Source organism: Euleptes europaea, chromosome 16 (assembly GCF_029931775.1).
Source record: "Euleptes europaea isolate rEulEur1 chromosome 16, rEulEur1.hap1, whole genome shotgun sequence".
In the NCBI taxonomy this organism is placed as follows: Eukaryota; Metazoa; Chordata; class Lepidosauria; order Squamata; family Sphaerodactylidae; genus Euleptes; species Euleptes europaea.
Window position 1 is genome coordinate 44,690,079 of NC_079327.1, and position 20,387 is coordinate 44,710,465.

The following is a 20,387-nucleotide window of genomic DNA, read 5'->3' on the forward strand; positions in this document are numbered from 1 at the left end:
ATGGAGGATACGAGCGTTTAGTAATACGAGCTATTTAGTAATTCTTCTTCAGTCCTTCCTATATTATAAATAATGTAAAATATACAGTCACAATCATAACAGACAGGTCATAAATTCTACATTAATCAATAAGCAATGTCTTAAAAATACTTACAATGAGCATCCTTCATATATTTCATTTTCATTTCATTAACCTTTATTGGCATACCAAAAGACAGAGATAGAAAAAAATAACAATATACCTCCAAAGGGCAATACATACAATTTACAAGTCAGGTTAATAAAACTTTTCCTTCATATATTTCTACATATTTCAATTTGAAAACGAAATGTGTAGAAATATATGAAGGGTGCTCATTGCATTTTTAAGACATTGCTTAATGTAGAATTTATGATTGTGGTTGTCTGTTTTACATTATTTTATAATATAGGAAGGACTGAAGAAGTGAACATTTATAGATGGCTTTTGTAGGTCTTCTGTGTACATTTTGACTTGTGTTGTCTTTATATTCATGTAGCCGCTCATAAACATTTTGCAACTTTGTTTAAGTCACTCCTGTACTACCTGGCAGTTGGCAACCCTAGGCACAGGGCCGCCTTTCTTGGCAGCCTTCGTTGGGCTTGTGCGCGCATGCGCAGCGCCGTCCAGCAGCCTCCCACTTCCGGCGACCAAAGGCGTCGCTCGGTTCAGGAGGACCGTCCCACGCCCGGGAGGACTCGCTCGGGGTGCAAAACAGCTGCCGCTCTATCCGGAGGCGCCTCTATGGTAAAACGTCCCTGTTTGCCTTCGGAAGGCGACACAGCCCGTTGCCAAGGCGACGGCGGTTCCGCATCTCCTCACTGCTCCCGCTCTGCGTTCTCGGCTCCGTTCCTCCCCCGCCGGAAGTTGCCTACGCCACGTCCGCTGTCTTGTTAATCACGTGACTAACCCAGAAACCATGTAAGATGGCGGCGCCCGGAGCCCCGCCGTTGTTGGTGATGGCAGAAGGGTCGGCGCGGCTGAGGTAAAACGGGGGCCGGAGGTTTGAAAGCGGCTTCGGGTCGGCGGGGGCGGGTCTCGGCCGAGCGCCGGGTTCTTTTCGCCCTCGTGTATTCAGCGGCGCCGTGGAGACGAGGGAGAGAGAGAGAGAGAAGGGTCTGTAACGGCGGGTTAAAGCGAGGAGGCCTCTGCCGGGAAAACCGGTGGCTGCTGGGAAACCTTCCTGGTTCTCTCTCTCTCGGTTTTCCTATTGAGGCATCACTTTCAGGCGTGTTTCACAGAACAGCCACAGGTTACAGTGCAGTGTCAACCATGTGGCTTCTGGACCTTTTCATACACGTGCAGTGAGGCAGCAAGGTAGACTTCCCCTGACTGTGGAAGATCCACTGATTTAACAATTTGTAATAGCCTCTTTCCCTTTCTGTAAATGTGTTGAAAATGTATTAGGGCAGCAAGGAATGAGCTTGTTGCTGGGCAGAATAACTCTCTGTGTGTGTTGAGTTACCAGGGGAAGAATGTCGGCCTGGATACTAGTGTGTGTGTGTGTGCTAAGTTAGTAGGGTAAATGTCAGGGAAAGTTACTGTGAACAATAACTGGAAATAACTGCCTGAGCTCTAGAGGCTCCAGATTTTGTAAACAACCTGATAGGCGTGGAATGTTGACCCGTCCTCTCAAGGCATCGATTTTGGTTAAAAGTGTGCACCCCAGTGTAATCGGGGCCCAGTTAATTTGCTTGCTAGAGCGGCTGGGTGACCAGCTGGAATAAACTGTTTTTCTTGATAGCGATCTCGGGTCTCTCTCTCCCCCCACCAACCCCCGTTTACCACATCATTAGGAAAGCAGAAGGCAGAACCCAGGAAGTATCAGAGAACGTGGACGCTTTTCTACCGTTGAGCCTACGTGTGTGTGTGTGTGTAAAGTGCTGTCAAGTCGCAGCCGACTTATGGCGACCCCTTTTTGGGGGTTTTCATGGCAAGAGACTCACAGAGGTGCTTTGCCAGTGCCTGCCTCTGCACAGCAACCCTGGACTTCCTTGGTGGTCTCCCATCCAAATACTAACCAGGGCTGACCCTGCTTAGCTTCTGAGATCAGGCTAGCCTGGGCCATCCGGGTCAGGGCTGAGCCTACATAGCAAATCATAATTAAAAAAAACCAATTTCGCATAAAATTTGCCTTAATTTAATACACACAAAATGGTAATAGAGCTACTATCAGCAAAATAGGGAGAAAACCGGCCAGTTTCTTGGCCGTAAAGTCTTCAAAGCTGGTTTTGTGTTAGTAAACTTCAGTTTCTTAATATAGTAATTTATTTCCCTGTACATTTTCCATTTCCAGAATGTTAACCCACCCCACTCTCACAGTTGTTTTCAGTTATTATTCTGTTGCTGCCTTTGATATGGCAGTTGCTGATTAGTACTCCTCTAACCCATTCCTCCCAGGACTAGAGATCTTTAAGGTCCTGTGGATCCTGCAGGGAGGATAATTGGCTGGATCTGAGCAGGAAATAATATTGTCATATAAATTAATTGAAGGAGAATTTGTTTGAGGTGAGGTGTTTGGGGGGTCAGTCTGTACTCTGCCTTTTGTTATCACTGTTTCTCAATCAAGCAATTGGTGTCTTCTGTGGAATGGGTGTTGCAACAGCAAATATAGGGTAAAATTATTACAAAAAACAGATATTTGCCTTAATTTAATACACACCTAATTTAATACTCTGCCTTTTGTTATCACTGTTTGTCAATCCAGCAATTGGATTATTACAAAAAACATCTTTGCTAAAAAGTTCAAGGGATCTGGATGCCATTGAGGACTCTGAAAGATTCCCTCTTTCCCCATGTTCAGAAAACACAAAAGAATTTTGATTAGCATGCTGCAACTGTTACCTGTCTGGCACATTGGAACCCCTTGTCCCCTTCCCTCTTGGTGGCAGAGGGCTTTTCACGGTGTCTGGGAGAGGTATTATATAATTGTAGTTGTACCATAAAGAATTTTTTTAATCTGGGTTGCTAACTAATCTCCAAAGGGCAGCCAGACTGTTTAGGCAGATGAAGCTAGCGCTATAAGGAGTAATGGGAGGTGGGGAAAGGACTAGGTAATGGTGGAAGAAAGAGAGAAGGATTGTTTTGGCTATGCTGCAGTTAAACTGTAATGATGCTCTGGACAGAACAAAAGAGGGACAGAAATAAATGATAACCCTTGAGCCTCATATTATTACAACCATAAGAAATGTATGTGGTAGAATTTTAAAGATATAATATATGACATTTCAGGAGCGAAACTTAACACTAAATCAGGGAGGAAAGATGTGTTGGCAGTATGCTAACTGGCAAAAATGACTATAGTCAAAAAATAGAAAAGAAGGAACATGCCATTGACAGATGTTTATCTTCAGGGAGTTTGGTACATAATGTACACATGTAACGCTAGGGCAAATGACACTCAAAGGTTTGTGAGGCAAATGACAACACTGGAACCAGAAGTATAGAACTGATGATATGTTTCCACAGACTTAGTAGGATAGTTTTTTTTTTTAGGGTACTTAAATGTGGTTCTTGTTTGGAATATGCTTGCATTGTTTCTTTCCCCTCATATTTGTGTAGGTGATAAAATATGAAACTGGTAAAACAATGAGTGGTTTTGATTTTGGCAGGGTTTTAAAAAGTTTTAATATTCTAAGGAAATGATGTTGCAGATCTTATGTGGTTTGAAATCCGAGAAATTTTAGCTTAGTGTTTGCTGGCCATTTACTATAAAAAAGGGACTTTTTTTTCTGTCTTCAGCCACAAGAAGTACAGAGCACTTCTGAAGAAAGAGAAACGAAAGAAAAAAAGACAATTATTGGCAAGACTGAGAGATTCAGGTAAAAATGCTATTGCTGTATGTAGAGAAGCACACCTTTTTGCCTTTTTGATTGAAGTATTTTCTAAAATGTTGGGAGACAGTTGTCACTAGTGGCTGTTTAGAAAAGTATTGCAAAATCTTAGAAGTTTTACAAAAGCAGAAATTACCAAAATGAGGTTATATTATTGTAGCTGCACAATTGCATTTTATAAGGGTCCACAAATACTGACTTGTGTGCCTATCTTCTCAGTATCTTCTGGCATAAATTAGAAATCTTTAGGGAGAGCAGCAATTTCTTTCACTTCTGCTGGGCTTAACAGCTGGAGAGACACTTGCATTATCTTACATATACCTGAAGCTGCCTTCTACTGAGTCAGACCTTTGGTCTATGAAGGTCAATTTTTTTTACTCTGACCGGCAGCAGTTCTGCAGGGTCTCAAGCAGAAGTCCTTCACACCAGTTACTTCTAAGTTCTTTTAGCTGGCGATTGAACCTGGGACTGTCAGCATGCAAAGTAGATGCTCTATCACTGAGCTCCCGTCCCTCTTAATCAAAATGTGGTACAGGTGAGAGTTCTGGGGATGGATGTGTGCTGGTGAACATCATTTTTGCCAAGGGCAGTTGCCTCAGCAAGCTTCTAAATAGATTTGTTGGTGCCTGCTGTTCTTTATTTTTATACTTTGGGATTATGATATAAAGCTTGAATAATCGGATATGATAACACTGGGTTGAATCCAGATATGCTTTTCCATTCAAATCTTTGGATCCAATCAGTAGTCCATTAATGGAAGATTACTCCACAAACAGAAAGGCTCCTTGAATTCATTTGTTGTTAATGGGGTAGATCTAGCCATCATCCAAGGAGCTTCCTCCAGCCTAACAAGCCTTTCAATTTAAATGGCTCTTCCTGTTCTGTTAGAGCCTCTTAAGTTGGAGGAAGTCTTCTTAGGCTGAAGAAGACTCCTTGGAGTATTCCTCCATTTGTAAAAGAGCCACTTAAGTTGGAGGAACACTCATTGGGCTGGAAGAAAGCTTCAAGCTTTGCTTAGAGGAGTGGTAGAATGTGAAAACTAAACTCTCCTATTACTCTACTTTGTCATGAGTTTATAGCTTTGAGTTAGTCTTGCATTCTCAGCCTCACCTTGGAAGCTTAGGTTGCATTAACAGCCCTTTTCACTGCTGGGTAAGATGGCTGCTGTGTTTTTAATCTAATCACGGTCTGACAAATGGAATTAATCCGTTCATAATCTTGAGAATGTTTAGCTTGATTTAATTTCAATATTGACAGGATGGAAGAACGTATGTTCTGGGCCCTCAGCTGTTATGTATGCAGTCTTAGCATGCCAGAGATCCGTAACTGGGGCTAGTGATGTGCTAGGTTATTAATGTTTCCTACATAGCATGATTGCACAGGTAGATTATATGATAAAGTAATTTTATCCTGCCAGCAACTCATTTAAATGAGACATTGGAATACTATAATATGCTCTGTTGTATGGCAATGATGGTCTGGAATAGTTAGATTTATAGAATAAATTAGCGAGCCTCCTAACTAAAGAGAGCAATCATGATTTTAAATCTAAAATATCATCCTCCCTTCAGAAGAAGCAGAGAAAGATGCACAAGTTTCTGAAGAGGAAGAGCTGGGTGAAGAAGAAAAACTGCTTGAAATGGAAAGGTGACTAAAAAAGCCAGCAATATAATTTGCAGCTTGATCTTTCTGATCAGTTGACTGAATGTGCCCTCTGCTAGAGGGCATTTCTCTTCCTGTGATATTTCATCTATAGTACTGATTTAATGGAAAGGCCTTCCTTCTGCAGGGTCGTGAGGACTCTGTCTTTGCTGGGGTCTGGGAGGGCTTGCAAAGCCATTCTTATCCAGAGGGATTTCTGTTAAAAGTAAAGTTTTGTGCTTTATGTTTGACTTGGATGTTCCTACTGTGGAATTTTCAGTTGATTGATAGATATTTGAAACTGTTTTTAGATTGGCCTATTTCTAATATATGTGAGATTTTATGTTGTTGATAAAGTTGCTGGCGTGCCTATTGTATGGCATCTTAAGTAATTTATGAAAAAGGAAGGATAGGAATATTTTAATAAATTTAAAAATCCTATGCATGTACTATGTAGTAAGACTTGTCAACTATAATGAAATGTTCAGGTTAGCATATGAAAAATTGCAGCCTTACTTTCCCATTTTGAGAAATTTGCAGAACAATTTACATTAATTCATTTTGTTTGTATTTTCCTTTACAAACTGTTCTTGAAAAAACTGAATACCATTTGAGAAAAGAACTTTCTGACCTCCTCCCCCTACTGTAGTGTGCCCCTGGGATCAGTGGACCCTCTGGAACACTCTGAGGGGAGGTCTGCAGTAGGAGGAGAGAACCAATAAAAATTGCTCTCCCTCCCCTTCTGCTTGTAGAACTGCTTCCTGTCAACAGAAAATGTTTTGATTCAAGCCATTGTCTCCTAAATATATTCAAAAATCTAGTAACTCTATTATTTAATGGTAGCTAAGAACTAATTGTATTTGCAGGCAAAGACTGCATGAGGAGTGGTTGCTGAGAGAAGAAAAGGCTCAGGAAGCTTTCATGATCAAGAAGGAAAAAGAAGAGGCAGCACGAAAACGTCAGGAAGAAGAAGAGGTGAAGCATACTCCTTGACACCGTTGTGCCAAGCCTTTGGGGCTGAGGTTCTGAATGTAAAAAATAATTATCTCGTACATAACCCTACCTACTTTTGACTACTTCTGCAACACTCAAATGTCAGTGCTAATCAGTTCAATTTATAGATGATCAGCTAATACTTTGATTGATGGGGGCAAATTTTATTCAGTAGGCCTGCTAGTTTAAGGCTTTTGATAAGAAGTAAAGTTTGGCCCTGATGTATTACTGTTATCAGGGAAAGAAAAATAAAATGTTACAGATAATCTTTCCATTTCGCTAGTGAGTAGAAGTTTACGAAATTAAAGCTGTTGTACTTTAATGGCCCCAAAGGTGCACCTGGACTGAGGTTTTAGCAGAAGGGAAACTAATTTGATGTTCAGATGACTAATCTGTTAAAAAGGCAAATTAAAAAATGTTCATTGCTTGACAGCTGATTTAATGTAATATAGCATGTTTCATAATTTCTTTGAATTTTCTTTTTAAGATGACTGAATTGTTTGTTTCCTTTTTTAAAAAAAGCAAAAAATAAAAGAAGAATGGGAAGAGCAGCAAAGGAAAGAACAAGAAGAGGAGGAGCGGAAACAACAAGTGAAGAAAGACAGAGAGGTGATTCCTGCTCTAGGAGGATAAACACAGTTCATATCCTCTCACAGTAATCAGGGTAGAACTTCTGGGAAAGTGGAAAAGGACCCTGTATTGGTACACTTCATTATGAAGACTAAATGGGGTGGATGGAGCGTGTATTCTAGATTTAATCTTCATGCTAAATATAGTAAATGTTTCAGCCTTTCATTTTATTGCAGGTTATCGAGAGATCTATTTATAAAGTTATTTTTCTTTAATTTTGATCTTAGTGTGACAATGTTCAGGGCTGAATTGGCCATATGATCAGTATCATTAAAGTTAAGTAAGTTTCAGCCTTTCAAAATACAGTCATCTATGACTGCTTGTAGGAGGGAAGGCAGCATGGTATAGCCCGATCTCGTCAGATCTCAGAAACTAAGCAGGATCAGCCCTGGTTAGTATTTGGATGGGAGACCACCAAGGAATACCAGGGTTGCTTGTCAGAGGAAGGCATTGGCAAACCACCTCTGTTAGTCTCTTGCCTTGAAAACCCACTTTACACAAGCATGTAACTGCTTGTATTGGTTACCTAGCTCTGTTGTAATTATTGTTGCTATATTTATATCCTGCCTTATCCTTAAAGCTCTGGGCAGTTTACTATATTCCATTTTTCAAAAGGATTAGGGAACTGGGCAGAGAAATAATCTCCCTGGAAAATGACCAGCAATCACCTTTGGCAACTGCCTCCTCCTCACTGGTAGTGGTGCTGCAAGGGGGGGGGGGTCACACAAATTCTCAGTAGCTGTGGGTTGCTTGTCATTTTTGCACACTCAGGTAACTATAGGATACCTGGCAGGATGGCATAGTCAATGCTACTGGTGGCCCTATGTCTGCTACTAGTCGCCACAGGTAGAATTCTTGCTTGGGGGCACACACAGAATGCTTTGGTTAAATGTGATTTTATGATAGTGTCAGTTTCTAAGGAACTGTAACAAATGTAGTATACCAATTTTTAAGCTCTTAACTCTAATTTGGAATTATATTACTGCAATTCCTTAACCACTTTTTCCACTCAAAGATGTTACAGCTCATCTTTACCAGACTCATTCATCAAGACGTATCTTTTTCTGTAGCTTGTTGGGTACGGGGATGAACATATTAGAAAGTAGTATTTGGTTATGCTCAGTTTTTTCTTGCTTAACACTAAACGCTCAGGAGGGCCAATGTAGGTTGAAGCCTCTGGATGGAACCAAAGGGAACTTCATCACACAGGGCATAATTAGCATGGATTTAATTATTAAGATGTAATGAGGACATTCTTGATTAGATAACTTTTAATAGGTGTTTGATAAATTCATTTACTTGGTTCAGCATGTAGAGAACAGGTGATCTTACTTATCTGCCCCTGCACTGTTTGGGGGAAGGGGCGTATCCCCCTCAGATGTTTTGAGTTAACCTGTCCAGATTGGTATCAAAGTTGAATAAGCATAAAGTTGAGCAGTTAGACACAATATGTGTGTAGATAATGGATTATAATTTAAACATTTAAATATTTCCAGGATTTGTTGAAACTAGGGGGTGGACTAACATGTAGTGGTTTATTGTACATTTTTCACTTTCTCATAAAAAACTATGTTGTAGAGAGTTATCAGTTTCTGTTACTACTTTGAAAAGCCAGTAACCCTGATTGGAACAATGATTAAGGTTCAAACCTACTATTCTAGCCAAGGGTTTGGCAAATCCAGCCTATGAAATAGTAATTCAGAGGAGTAGAATGGAAAGGGCTGTGACAGGTGTGTATACTTAAGTAAATATTGAATGGGGTTTTATTCCTTGTTCCATGGGGTGAAAATCTATGTAGTGTTTGAACAGCCCACTTTTAATCAATGTGTAGTTACATATTGCTGTCATACAAGGTCTCTGATTGATTTTGGTTTTGGGTGATGTGACTGACTTGACAAATGAAGTGGAAATGAAAGGCTATTGAGAAAGGGCTTATAGGGGTGGGGGGAGAAGCAAATACAATCAAGGGGGCATATATGGGGAGTTAGTGCAAGCTGAAATATATTCAATGTAAGCGCAGCGAGCTAAGAGAAGGGGTCATGGCTAAGTGTTTAACAGTTCATTTGTAATTAGAATTGCCCTGTTCTGAGTTCATTGACTTCAGTGTACTTAGAAAGATAATAAGTGTTTAGGATTGCACTGAATGTCCTTAATCTGCATCAGAAGAGCTGCTTTCAGTTAATTTAGTTGATAACCAGCAGCTGATGTAAAAAGCATCTTTACCCTCCTGGGTAAAACCCCCTGTTGCATAGTGCTCTGGGATTCATACACTGGCACCTAGCTAGAAAACCTACTGCAGTTAGAAACTCCCTACTATGCAGCAACTGTAGTAACTGGGTCCTATTCATCTAAAAACTGCACCATACTGGTGCAGCAGATGGAGCTGGGCATGCTTGGCCCTTGGGATATCCCTAAACCAAGTGTATCCCGTTTCTGAACTAATGTTCCAGGCACGTTTCTTCACACCTCAGTCTGTGGCAGAAAACCCTGCAGGAGGAAATCCCATAAGTACTGGAAGGTGAATTCTGCCAGAGAGTTTGAGTAGGGAGGATTTTTAAGAAGCCAGGGCAGGCAGTTGGTTTTTCAAAGGTGTATCCCTGTGCCATAGAATAGATGTTGTGTGTACGTCTTTAGCAGGATTAGCCTGCAGTGATTCTTTTAACTTGTGCTTACTGAAGATGGTAGCAGACCATAACTTGTTTCTTTTGCTTCCATTTGATTTCTAAACTTATTTTTTCTGTATTGATGAGGAAAGAAAGGTTGAGTACAGACATCACTTGGAATTTATCTCAATTTATGTATGCTTTTGTACTAAATTTCTTTGCTTTCTTGTGTAACAAAACTAAGCCAAACTTTTAAAACGGTTAGAATATGTAATCTTTAATGCTGCGTATTAGGTTCTTAACTAAAGAAACCAGATGAGGTGTCTGCATTCAAAGTTTTCACTAGTCCTGTGTTTGCACCATTTATAGGAGGCTGTGCAGAAAATGTTGGACCAAGCAGAAAGTCAGGTATGTCAGAAGCCTTTTAACATAAAATGGTGATACAGATGAAATGCTGAACAGATGTCTTGAGCCAGCCTCTGAGATGCTATTGAATGGGATTGCCCTTGGATTACTGATTTCTGGATTTTAGTTAACTTTTACAATTAACTCTAGGAAATACATTGAAATCAGCAAATGGGTATCCATTCATAATGCAAAAATGAGGCCATCTTGGCAACATTTTTTAGAACTTCTGAAAAGCTGCATTTTAAATCTGTAGACACTGGTTTTAAGAAGAATGTATAGAATTAAGCATAATAATGCAGAATGAATTTTATCTTTCCTTTAAAAATGTATGTTAACTTTAATAGATAAAATATGTTCTCTAAAACAGCTGGAAAATGGAACTGCATGGCACAACCCAGAACCTCCAGAAAATGTAGGAACAGAGAAAGATCGAGCCAATTGCCCATTCTATATTAAGACAGGAGCTTGCCGATTTGGAGACAGGTAATTGCTAAGCTGTAAGTGAGCCTTTGAAGTGGGCTGTGTTTTATTTAGATGCACAAAAAGCTATTTTCAGTGTTGCAGTTAATCAGTTGAAATTGTTTCCATGAGTTATATAAATGAACAAATCTAATTAACTTGCTTGTATGACTTAACTTGTAGGCACACAAGTCTAAAGAACTGCAGAAATTACTGCAAAATAACACATAGGGAAGCGTCAGTACCAAATGGTCATCCCTTGGTTTGAATGACAGGGCCTAATTCTTAAAATTTCTGTGCATGCCATAGGAATCAGCAGAGTTGGGGAGACTGAAGTGAAAGAATCAGCGTTGACTTGGCTTACTAGCAAGCCATTGTTGAAGTAACACATGTATTAAATTAGTTGTCTACCTTCAAAACATTGTGTAGTAGAAGCTATGCTTGCAGTTTTGTAGATGCAAGTAAGTGGTTTTTTCCCCTTTTCCCTTCTCCAAGATGCTCTCGGAAACATAACTATCCAAGCTCCAGCCAGACGCTCCTTATCAGGGGTATGTTTGTTACTTTTGGGATGGAACAATGTAAAAGAGATGACTATGACACAGATGCAAGTCTGGAGTACAGTGAGGAAGAAATCTACCAGCAGTTCTTAGACTTCTATGAAGATGTTCTTCCGGAATTCAAGAATGTGGGAAAGGTTATTCAGTTCAAGGTATGACTATACAGGCACATTTTGCTTCATCAGAGACAGAAGAAGAGTACAGTCCAAATGCAGTTATTTTCTGCCTTACATTTACGACCGTAAATTCCTTTCTACATATGTAATGCAGAACTGGGGAGAATTGTAATTGTAATGGTGAATTGGCAACAGATTCCTACCCATGATAGCACCTCTCCACACAGTCTTGTTGAGAAATAGCAGGAAATCGGATGCAATCCTGCAGTCTCCTAAGACTTCCTCTCCCCCATTCGAAAACTGGATAGATAGATAAAACAACAAGGTCTTCTCTCCCCTCACCCCAGATTTATTCAGATGGCAAGGAGACCCTTTAGATGCTACCTCAGAGTCCTCCTGCTTGTGCCCCAACTAGTCCAGAACAGAGTGTACTTATTCCCTGTGGTCAACCCTGCAATAGAATTGGGGCTGGACAAGGCGCAAGCTCAACTCCATGTTTTGGTACCAAACTACTGCAGTGGCTCAGCAAGGGAACTCTTGAGGACTGTCACCATGCTCCCTGGGGTCCCCTCCTTTTCCTCTTGCAGGTTTCCCCTTGTAGAATATATTTTAAAATAAGTATTGATTAGGCTGGATGTATCTTTGAGGATGCAGTGATTTTACTGAAGATTTTCAAACTGTTAACATTTTAATTTCCATCACGTGATGAAAAAATCTGGAATTAGTGTTGAGCTCTTCACCTAATGAATTCCCATTTTAGAAGACTAGGCCCACTGCTTCCCCCCCCCCCATCCTGACCTGGATAGCCCAGGATAGTCTGATCTTGTCAGTGCTTAGAAGCTAAGCAAGGTTGGCCCTGGTTAGTATTTGGATGGGAGACCATCAAGGAAGTCCAGGGTTGGGGACCAAAAGACAGGCACTGGCAAACCACCTCTAAAAGTCTCTTGCCTGGAAAACTCTACAGGGTCGCCATAGGTCAGCTGTGACTTGATGGCAACAAAAGTTGTATTTTTTCAAGTGTATACTTTAATCAGTATACTTACTTAGTTCTACCCAAAATATTTACTTTTGTCATAAAAAGTTTTTCCCCCATGGCCTCAAAACCTCAGGAACTCTGTACCACTGGGTATTGTTCATTTATTTAACATGAAGATATAAGAACATAGTGCTGCAGACATAGTGCCATGTTTTGCACAAGAATTAGCTGAATGCAGATATATGTTTTTGACAGAAGGTAGGTTAACTCTTGCAGGTCTGCCCTTCAGATTGGAAAGAAGTTGTCTGCATTAGTAGAAAAAGGCACTGCATTTATTCTCACAAGCAGCTCATATATCATGTGGGAGATCATGGATAAATTGACAAGTATTACTTTCACTAGCTGTATCAACTACGTAAGGATATAAAGCAACTGTGTTCCCAAGGTCAAACCAGAATACTGTCATGACAACTAGTTAATAACTTTACTAGAATCTCATCAGCTGTAACATTAATCTCTTATTTAACTTTTGTTGTAGGTCAGCTGCAACTTCGAACCTCATCTCCGGGGAAATGTATATGTTCAGTACCAATCGTGAGTATTAAAGATGAACAATAAATATTACAAGCTAGTGAACTTGACACATCAAACGTGTAGTCTGTAATCTAAATGAGCCAGGCTTTGCCAACGTAGGTGGCTACTTTTGGTATGTCATGTCTTGTTTGAATTTTACTGGTTTTGTGGTTGGTTCTAACATCTCAAATTTATTTTAAAGAGAACAAGAATGTCAGGAAGCTCTTGCTTTATTCAATGGTAGATGGTATGCCGGGCGGCAGCTTCAGTGTGAATTTTGCCCAGTAACAAGGTGGAAAACAGCTATTTGTGGTACGTCACTTTACATGAGTGTCTTTTGGTATGTCATGTCTTCCATATTATAGCATTACTTGTACAATGACACTTTCAAGTGAATTCAGAATCTTTTCATAATAAATGCAACTTACAATGTTCAGCAATCCATCATCTAGATGTCTGGGGCCTCACACCTAATCATCCAACAATGCCACTTCTACCAGAATTCCACCATCAGTTTTGTCACCATTGGAAACCAATATTTACTACTTACAGTTTGCCTTTAAAATATAATTTTAATAACTACTTAAAAATCTGTTTCAGGCTTATTTGAAAGACAGAAGTGCCCAAGAGGGAAGCACTGCAATTTTCTTCATGTATTCAGAAATCCAAACAATGAGTTCTGGGAAGCCAACAGAGATATTCATATTTCTCCCGAATGGACTAAACATACTGGTAAAAACTCTGAAAGGAGAAATAGATCAGGCTACTATGAAGACTATTATAGCCGGTCAAGAAGAAGAAGCAGTCCGAGTTCAGATCATTCCTACAAAAGAAATGGCGAGTCGGAGAGAAAAAAGAGTCATAAGCATAAGAAAAGGCACCTTCCTGAGAGCGAAGAGAGCTATGGAAGACGAGAGTCACGCAGTAAGAAGAGACAGCGGAGTCGCAATAGGAGTTGGACACATAGTCGTAGCAGAAGTTCCTCTCGGTCAAGGAGTAGAGGCAGGAAAAGGTCCAGTAGTAGAGGAAGAAATAGTTGAATTACTGCTGAAGAATGACTTTTCAAGGTGTTTCTGCCCAATAAACTCTAGTGCTACCAGTTCTACCTGAGCTATTGCATACTAGACATTGTATGCTGTACTGCTTGGCTCCAGAAAGTTATTTTGCACTGGGCTCTCATTTTGCAACTTAAGATAACGTAACAATACATCAGTGTCTGCAGAGCGTATCTGCCTAGTTACAAGTTATTCTGGCATGAAAGCTTGGTGTTGCTTAGATTCTTGAGTGATTCCAGTGCATTCAGTGTTGTACAATTGCTCTGAAATTCCACATTCTTTCCTTTAAAAGTTTATGATGAAACAGATTGTGTTTTCAGTTTCTTGATCAGATAATATATTCACTTGTACCACTGAACAAATCCTGCATGTAAAAGCATGGTGGTAAATACACCTAATACAACTGGTCCCTTTGCTGTTCTATGCAAGAACGTTCTATGATCTGAAAAGCAGTTCATAATTTAACTGTGCTAGAATACAGCTGCATTGTTACTCAAGTAGACAGAAGCAAAATGTCATAGATTAGAACTTGGTAAAAGGGTTTTCCACAAAGTCCGTTTCCTGTCTTTTGATGTTCTCAAGGTAGGGTCAAGCAAGTGGAGAAGGCATGATGAAGCCACAGAACTCCCTTGATTTTCCTTCTTGCAGCCTTGATTTAATCTATGGTGCCCTTAAGAACAACCATTAGCTTATTTCTTCCTTTAGTGGAAAGGGGAAGTCTGCTTCATTTAGAAGCTGCACTAGCAGCTTGTCCTCGGTGGGTCTTTTGAGTATGTACATGTTATACCATGTGGAAGTAAAGAACAGCTACAGCCGAAGAGGCTGGAAGAAATTCTGCCTCATCTTCCCTCCAGTTTTTGGATGGGGTTTTTACCTGGTTTAAATAAAAACAGGTCTTATGTATAAGTATATTCTTCAGATTATTGAAAGTAAGATTTGTCAAAGGCCACAGTCTTGCAAAATACATCAAGTGGTAGACTAGGCAGTTTCAGTCTTGTAAGTAGAAGGAAGCAGCTGCAGAACTTCCCTTTAAAGGTTTCTTCAGTGACATGCATGCTGTTGTGGTTCATCGTAGTAATTACTAACTACTGCTTTTACTTGTATCTCAGAACTTGCGCTGCAAAAACATTTTAATGATCACTTTGCACTTGAGCTATACAACCCCAAGTTCTCCAATGGGAAGATGTATCCTTATTTAGTGAGCCTTAGTAGAAACATTTGAGTAAAGGATGTTTTTTTTCTAAGATTCAAGTGTGCATAATCCCCCCACTTATTTCTATAATTTAATAGGAAAGGTTCTTACTTACCTTTCAAGACCAATCCATGCTCTAGGCTGCGTTCAGACATTTGGAAATATCCGTGATAGTAATGTGTGCCCTATCCTGTGAGGGATTTCTGCAAGTTGCAATCCTCTATTGTAAATAAAAATTCATTGGTTGATGACTGCACTTCTAGTTGTCTTTTAAGGTAGCTATTCCTATTTACGGTAGTTCTTACAAAAGTAGTTAATAGGTTTCTCCTGGTGATTACCAACTTTGAAATGTCTTCAAATTAAGAATCAATTCCAGCAGCTGTATAAAAGCAAGTTCTCAGGTGTATCAGCTTGAATAAGCATGATTTTTATGCAGTGTTTTAGCAAACTTGGACTGAATGCACATGTCCATGAATGATTGAAACTAACAGCTCTTGTTATTTGTAAGATGGTGGATAACCTCTGGCATATGTGCAGAGTAACAGAATGCCAGACCTCGTTCTACAGGGCAGCTCCCTCACTCTGCCTGCAAAACAGGGTATATGTGTGCTGGAGTGCAGCTTTAGGACTGTTTTTGGTTGTACAACAGTGATGTCAGCTACTGCCAAAAAGTACAAGTAAGTCAGCACCAAAACTTGCAAGGTGCTGCTGTTACATTAATGCAGACATTATTTCAGACAAAGCTTTTAGTTCCTCGTGGGAATTTTAAGTTTTGGTGTAAGAATTCTATTGTGGGAGTGTAAGTTCTACCTAAAAATAAAAAAATGGCTGCTACCAAGAAACCTGAAATTTATACTACCTAACCTTTACTCCATTCACGGCTGCGTATATGGCATGATTCCAGAGCACACAATTCAGCTTCTGTGAAAACCTATTCTTACTTAGGACCACAAAACTGAATCAATACTACAGCAGTGTGCTTGGAATTACATAAGCAGCGTCTGATGAAGTCTGAAGCCAAAGACGCTGAAGCAACTGTGGCAGTAACTTGCGGGGGGTGGGGGGGGGGGGAGAAGATGCTATGCCCTGCATTGCCTTATCTTCTCCAGGGATAAATTATACAAATGCTAAGAATTGCTGAATTTATACAGGTCACACAATTTTTGGTATCCTTGGTACTGAATGTCATATAAGCACAAAGGATTGCTTCTGAAAGGGAATAAATAAGTCTTCTAACCAACATTTACCCCTTTTTTGTCTGAACATACTGGTTGTGTATCATCATGATCTGATCAGTTAAATCTTTACTGGATCATATTCATCTGTCCACCAATTTAAGATTACATTCCTACTATAAAAACCAAATGTGTCCTTAATTAAGCTTTTGAACAGACAGACATAACAATGGAATAAAAATGAACATTTATTACAACTAAACTAGTGTGATACTAAGACAGTGTTCACATAATTTGTCACAATCACAACAAAGCTTTTCCAACCAAGCACGTACAAGGCAACAGGTAAACCTTAAACATGTTTTGAGTACACATGAAATTATGTTTAGGTTGACATTTTGAAGTGTTCAGTAATTTCAGCATCATACAGAGGCTTGCTCTAATGTTATTAGAAACTAATTTTTCCAGGCTTTCAGCGAGTGAAATGTAGAACTGGGCTCTTTTGTACCTTATGCAAACATCATCCCAAGACTTCTATTGTTGTGGTCAGTATCTGGCATGAAGCAACACTTGCTTTACTTATACAACAGTGCTGTAAATGTATTTGGATGCTTTGGAATAGCTGATCACAGCAAACAGCCACAGGGGATTAATTTAGTAGTCAGTCACATGTCAACTGAAGGGTGCATATTTAAGAGGGTCTTAATACCACAGATACACATACACAGGAAGTGCTTTCAGCAAAAGGCAGTCTGTGCTGAGGTCTTCCTTGTACTAACTGAGTGAAAGACATACAGCAAAATGCATACTGTGATAAACAACAGTATGGCTTTGATATCTGCAGCCCAATCCTGTGCATGGTTACTGGGAAACAAGCCTCATTTTGTTCAGTGAGGCTTACATCCAGGTAATTATACACAGGATTGCAGCCTTAGTTGATTTACTAGGATGCCTCACTCAGTTAAAGTTTCCAGCATAAAGTTTGCTTCCCTAGCATGTTTCACTTTCCAACTAAGTGTAACATTGTGTGAGGTGTATTTAAAGATCACAATAATTAATATAGATTGTCAATCCAAGTAGCTACTTGGGATTTGGTGTAAAGTGATGATGATACTGGTAAACGTACACAAAGTTTTGTTTCTAGGGACATATGAAATCCATTCTCATATTTATAACATTCCCTTATTTCCCTTTTCACTTAACATCAATAGTTTCCATATGATTTTGCATTAATACTGATTTGTGATTTTGAATGGCTTGTGAATGCAAACCGTACTGTTTAAACAAAAAAATGTGTTTTTTCCCCAAAAGGCAATGTCACCAAGCTTGTGTTCCCTTTTTTTAGTAAACGAGCTCATTTTTTAGTTTGAATTCTTTATACTAGATACTTTCATTCTGATTAAGTTGTTTACAACTCTGTTGCTAAAATGAAGCTACTATAACAGCTCACAACAGTTTACCTTGCAGACCTTTATAGGATTCTTTGGTATAGTAAGCAGCCATACATGGTTGTTTCCCTCCAGTCTTCTGCAATAACCTAAACTGAGTTTTAACAAATGCTGACTTTATAGAAAAAGTCTTTGGTTACACAAAGCCAAGTTCTACGTCGATGCATTTCACTTGTTACCTTACACAACTGTTTCTTTTCAGTACATGGCATACAGCATACTACACAGGTTTAGATACATTGTGTGATGACAATGTGATTTTATAAATAACTGCCATCTAAGACTTATCAATACTGTGCTTTAAAATCACTGTAAAATCCCTTTATTCTTTTCAAAAGGTTTTAAAAATGTTTTCTCCCTTTATTTTACAGTAAATGGGATTTTTCTTGTAGGCCTGAATGAAGTAGCTTAGCAGAACAGTAATACTGACAAATAGCATCATAACACCACTAGCTAACATTAAATGGAGGCAGTGAACATTTACAGTTATGTGAAACATCACACAAGACATCAGCAAAGGCAGCAGCTTATGTCAGTCCAATTTCTTCAAGTACACTACGAGGAGTCTCTGCTTCCTGTGGAAGATAAATTAGAGAATGAACAGATCGTGTGTTCTGGTCAAATCACACATGCTGAGTTAATATGGAGGTGGCTAAATTCCACATGAAGGCTATGTAGTTGAAAAATCACTGGAGATACAGAACACCTTACACTTTATTATGGTTAAGTTTTTGTAACGATTTGTTTTTGAAGGCTTGACACCACCTTTTTCTTTTAAGAGACAATTCAGTAGACACAAAATTATTTCTATTGCCAAAAATTGTTTCAATATACTTCTGTAAAGTTTGACAGCTACCGTTAAAATAATGAAATAATAATGGTGCTAATTAGATCCAGTCTGTTGCGTTCTACCATTCTGCTCAGTTAGGTGTGGACTTATTCCCAAGGATTCTTTGTCAGGTGGAAGTGGCTTTTCCTCCCAAAGAAGGCTTCATTGAGCAGTAGGATACAACCCAGCATCTTTCAACTGATAGTGCCAAATACTTTTTTTGGGGGGGGCAACCCAGGTTAGCAAATAAAAGTTTACAAAAACCAACCCAACCAAAAGGCAATCAACCAAAACACAACTGATATTTTAAGAAGATGTGTAGACAGATGATTTTGAACACTGTCATTCATAAAACAAAGTCATTTTAGATAAGGAGTTTCAAAATACTGCAAAATGCTTTCAGGCTTTTTTATATTCAATATGGCTTTTAATATGCTTGAACTGATCTGAAAGTGTTAAGCAGCAGTTGAAGAAACAAAATTATTCTCCCAATAATTCCTTAGTCAACAGAAAACTACCATGTCTGTTTTTTATTATATTAGAAGCACAGCGATTTCTGTATTACCACAGAGTGAACACTTACTTTAGCATCCTAAATAAGGCATGGACCAAAAACACAAAAAAAATGAAAAGAGTTAACAGTTTGCAATAACTCCCGAGAAAAACCAGCATTAAAATATGCAAGAACATTAAACATCTATTCTGTAACAAATGAACTCATACATTTCAACCAAAAATCACAAATTGTGAGGTAACTTTAATACAGAACTACTGGATTAAAGACGAATAGTTAAATGAATTTCAGCTTCATCACCTTGAGTCAAGCAATTTCAACAAGCAACTGTCAGGGGCTCAGGTCTAAAACACCTGCCTTTATTAAATGATTACATACTCATAAATCATCCTAAAACTTTGACAGGGAAGAAAGAATTCTGACCTGTGCAAGAGTTGCTCATTTGCAAGAGGACTCAGATTCTCCAGGTTAACTCAAATGTTGCTTACAGTTACCAGTATGATCAGGAACCTGCCACCTGACTTAAGCTACAACAGGCTTAAGCTACTGCAGAGGATTGAAGACCAAAGTGTATGAGCCAGTATTACATCATGTTCTCCAGCTAATGAAGACTAGAAAAGGTGCTTATGAACAAGTAGATTCAGTGGAAGAATTGGTTTCCTTCATTCCCATTCATGTGGTAGGCTACAGTTCTCACAAATAGATGGGCTCAGGGAGAGGTGAACTGCTACTGGCAGAACTGCCTAAGGAAACCCCCTCTCTTCTCCCCCACCAGTATGTTGAACACGGAAGAGCTGCCATGTGAAGCAGACCATGTGAAGCAGACCCCTGGATCACTTCACTGCAAGGGGATTTATTCACAAGATCTACTGGGATTTAGAGTTCTTCTGGATTGTGTGAACAGGAGAAACTAACCTTGTGTTGTAAGTGGTGACAAACATAATACCAGACAAAAGTGTAAAAGTAAATTTCTGTTTCGAACTATTAAAAACAGTACACTAAGTTGGATATACATTCTTAGCTAGCAGCACCACAGATATTGGAGAAAGCTACATTGTAAGGTTGCCGAATTTACACATAGGTAAGTTTACATATTTTACTAGAAGTCTGAAAATGAGAATCGTATTTATGATTGTTTTTGAATAAGGCTGTTGAATTTAATCATTTTAGAAAGCATTTCACATGTTGCAAGTTTGCAGATCAGAATTATCAAAAGACGAACTGCACAAACGGCAAATACACCATAGTAGAGGTGGAAAAAAAAGCCATTCACAAGAGAAGTGCATGCAATACTTTATTAGACATGCCACGAAGTCTAATGCATAGTCATTTACAAGCATGCAAATGTATAAAGCCATAAACAGAA

The 20,387-nt window shown here is 39.2% G+C and overlaps 2 protein-coding genes across 2 annotated transcripts in view; one reads left to right on the plus strand and one right to left on the minus strand.

Annotated features, from left to right (window-relative positions):
• The first annotated feature begins 631 nt into the window (after window positions 1-631).
• On the plus strand, window positions 632-13,876 carry ZRSR2 (zinc finger CCCH-type, RNA binding motif and serine/arginine rich 2). Its single transcript, XM_056861798.1, has 12 exons — window positions 632-766; window positions 3,581-3,599; window positions 3,739-3,840; window positions 5,424-5,499; window positions 6,360-6,468; window positions 7,009-7,095; window positions 10,089-10,127; window positions 10,495-10,610; window positions 11,082-11,295; window positions 12,774-12,829; window positions 13,011-13,120; window positions 13,409-13,876. Exons 1-12 carry the CDS (start codon window positions 632-634, stop codon window positions 13,846-13,848), a joined length of 1,503 nt encoding a protein of 500 aa, XP_056717776.1. The 3' UTR covers window positions 13,849-13,876.
• A 4,171-nt stretch (window positions 13,877-18,047) lies between these two features.
• The window catches only part of AP1S2 (adaptor related protein complex 1 subunit sigma 2), a 51,380-nt gene continuing 49,040 nt past the window's right edge, over window positions 18,048-20,387 (minus strand). Inside the window, exon 5 of the mRNA XM_056861987.1 lies at window positions 18,048-18,253. Within this exon, the coding sequence (XP_056717965.1) occupies window positions 18,206-18,253 (48 nt within the window). The 3' untranslated portion in view covers window positions 18,048-18,205. The remainder of the gene's footprint in view (window positions 18,254-20,387) is intronic.

Bases quoted from the DNA above. Each gene is read 5' to 3' on its own strand.
- ZRSR2 (XM_056861798.1), top strand. From the start codon at position 632: ATGCGCAGCGCCGTCCAGCAGCCTCCCACTTCCGGCGACCAAAGGCGT. The intron at 10,128-10,494 runs GTATGTCAGAAG...TCTCTAAAACAG, and splicing joins TGGACCAAGCAGAAAGTCAG to CTGGAAAATGGAACTGCATG. The intron at 13,121-13,408 runs GTACGTCACTTT...AATCTGTTTCAG, and splicing joins GTGGAAAACAGCTATTTGTG to GCTTATTTGAAAGACAGAAG.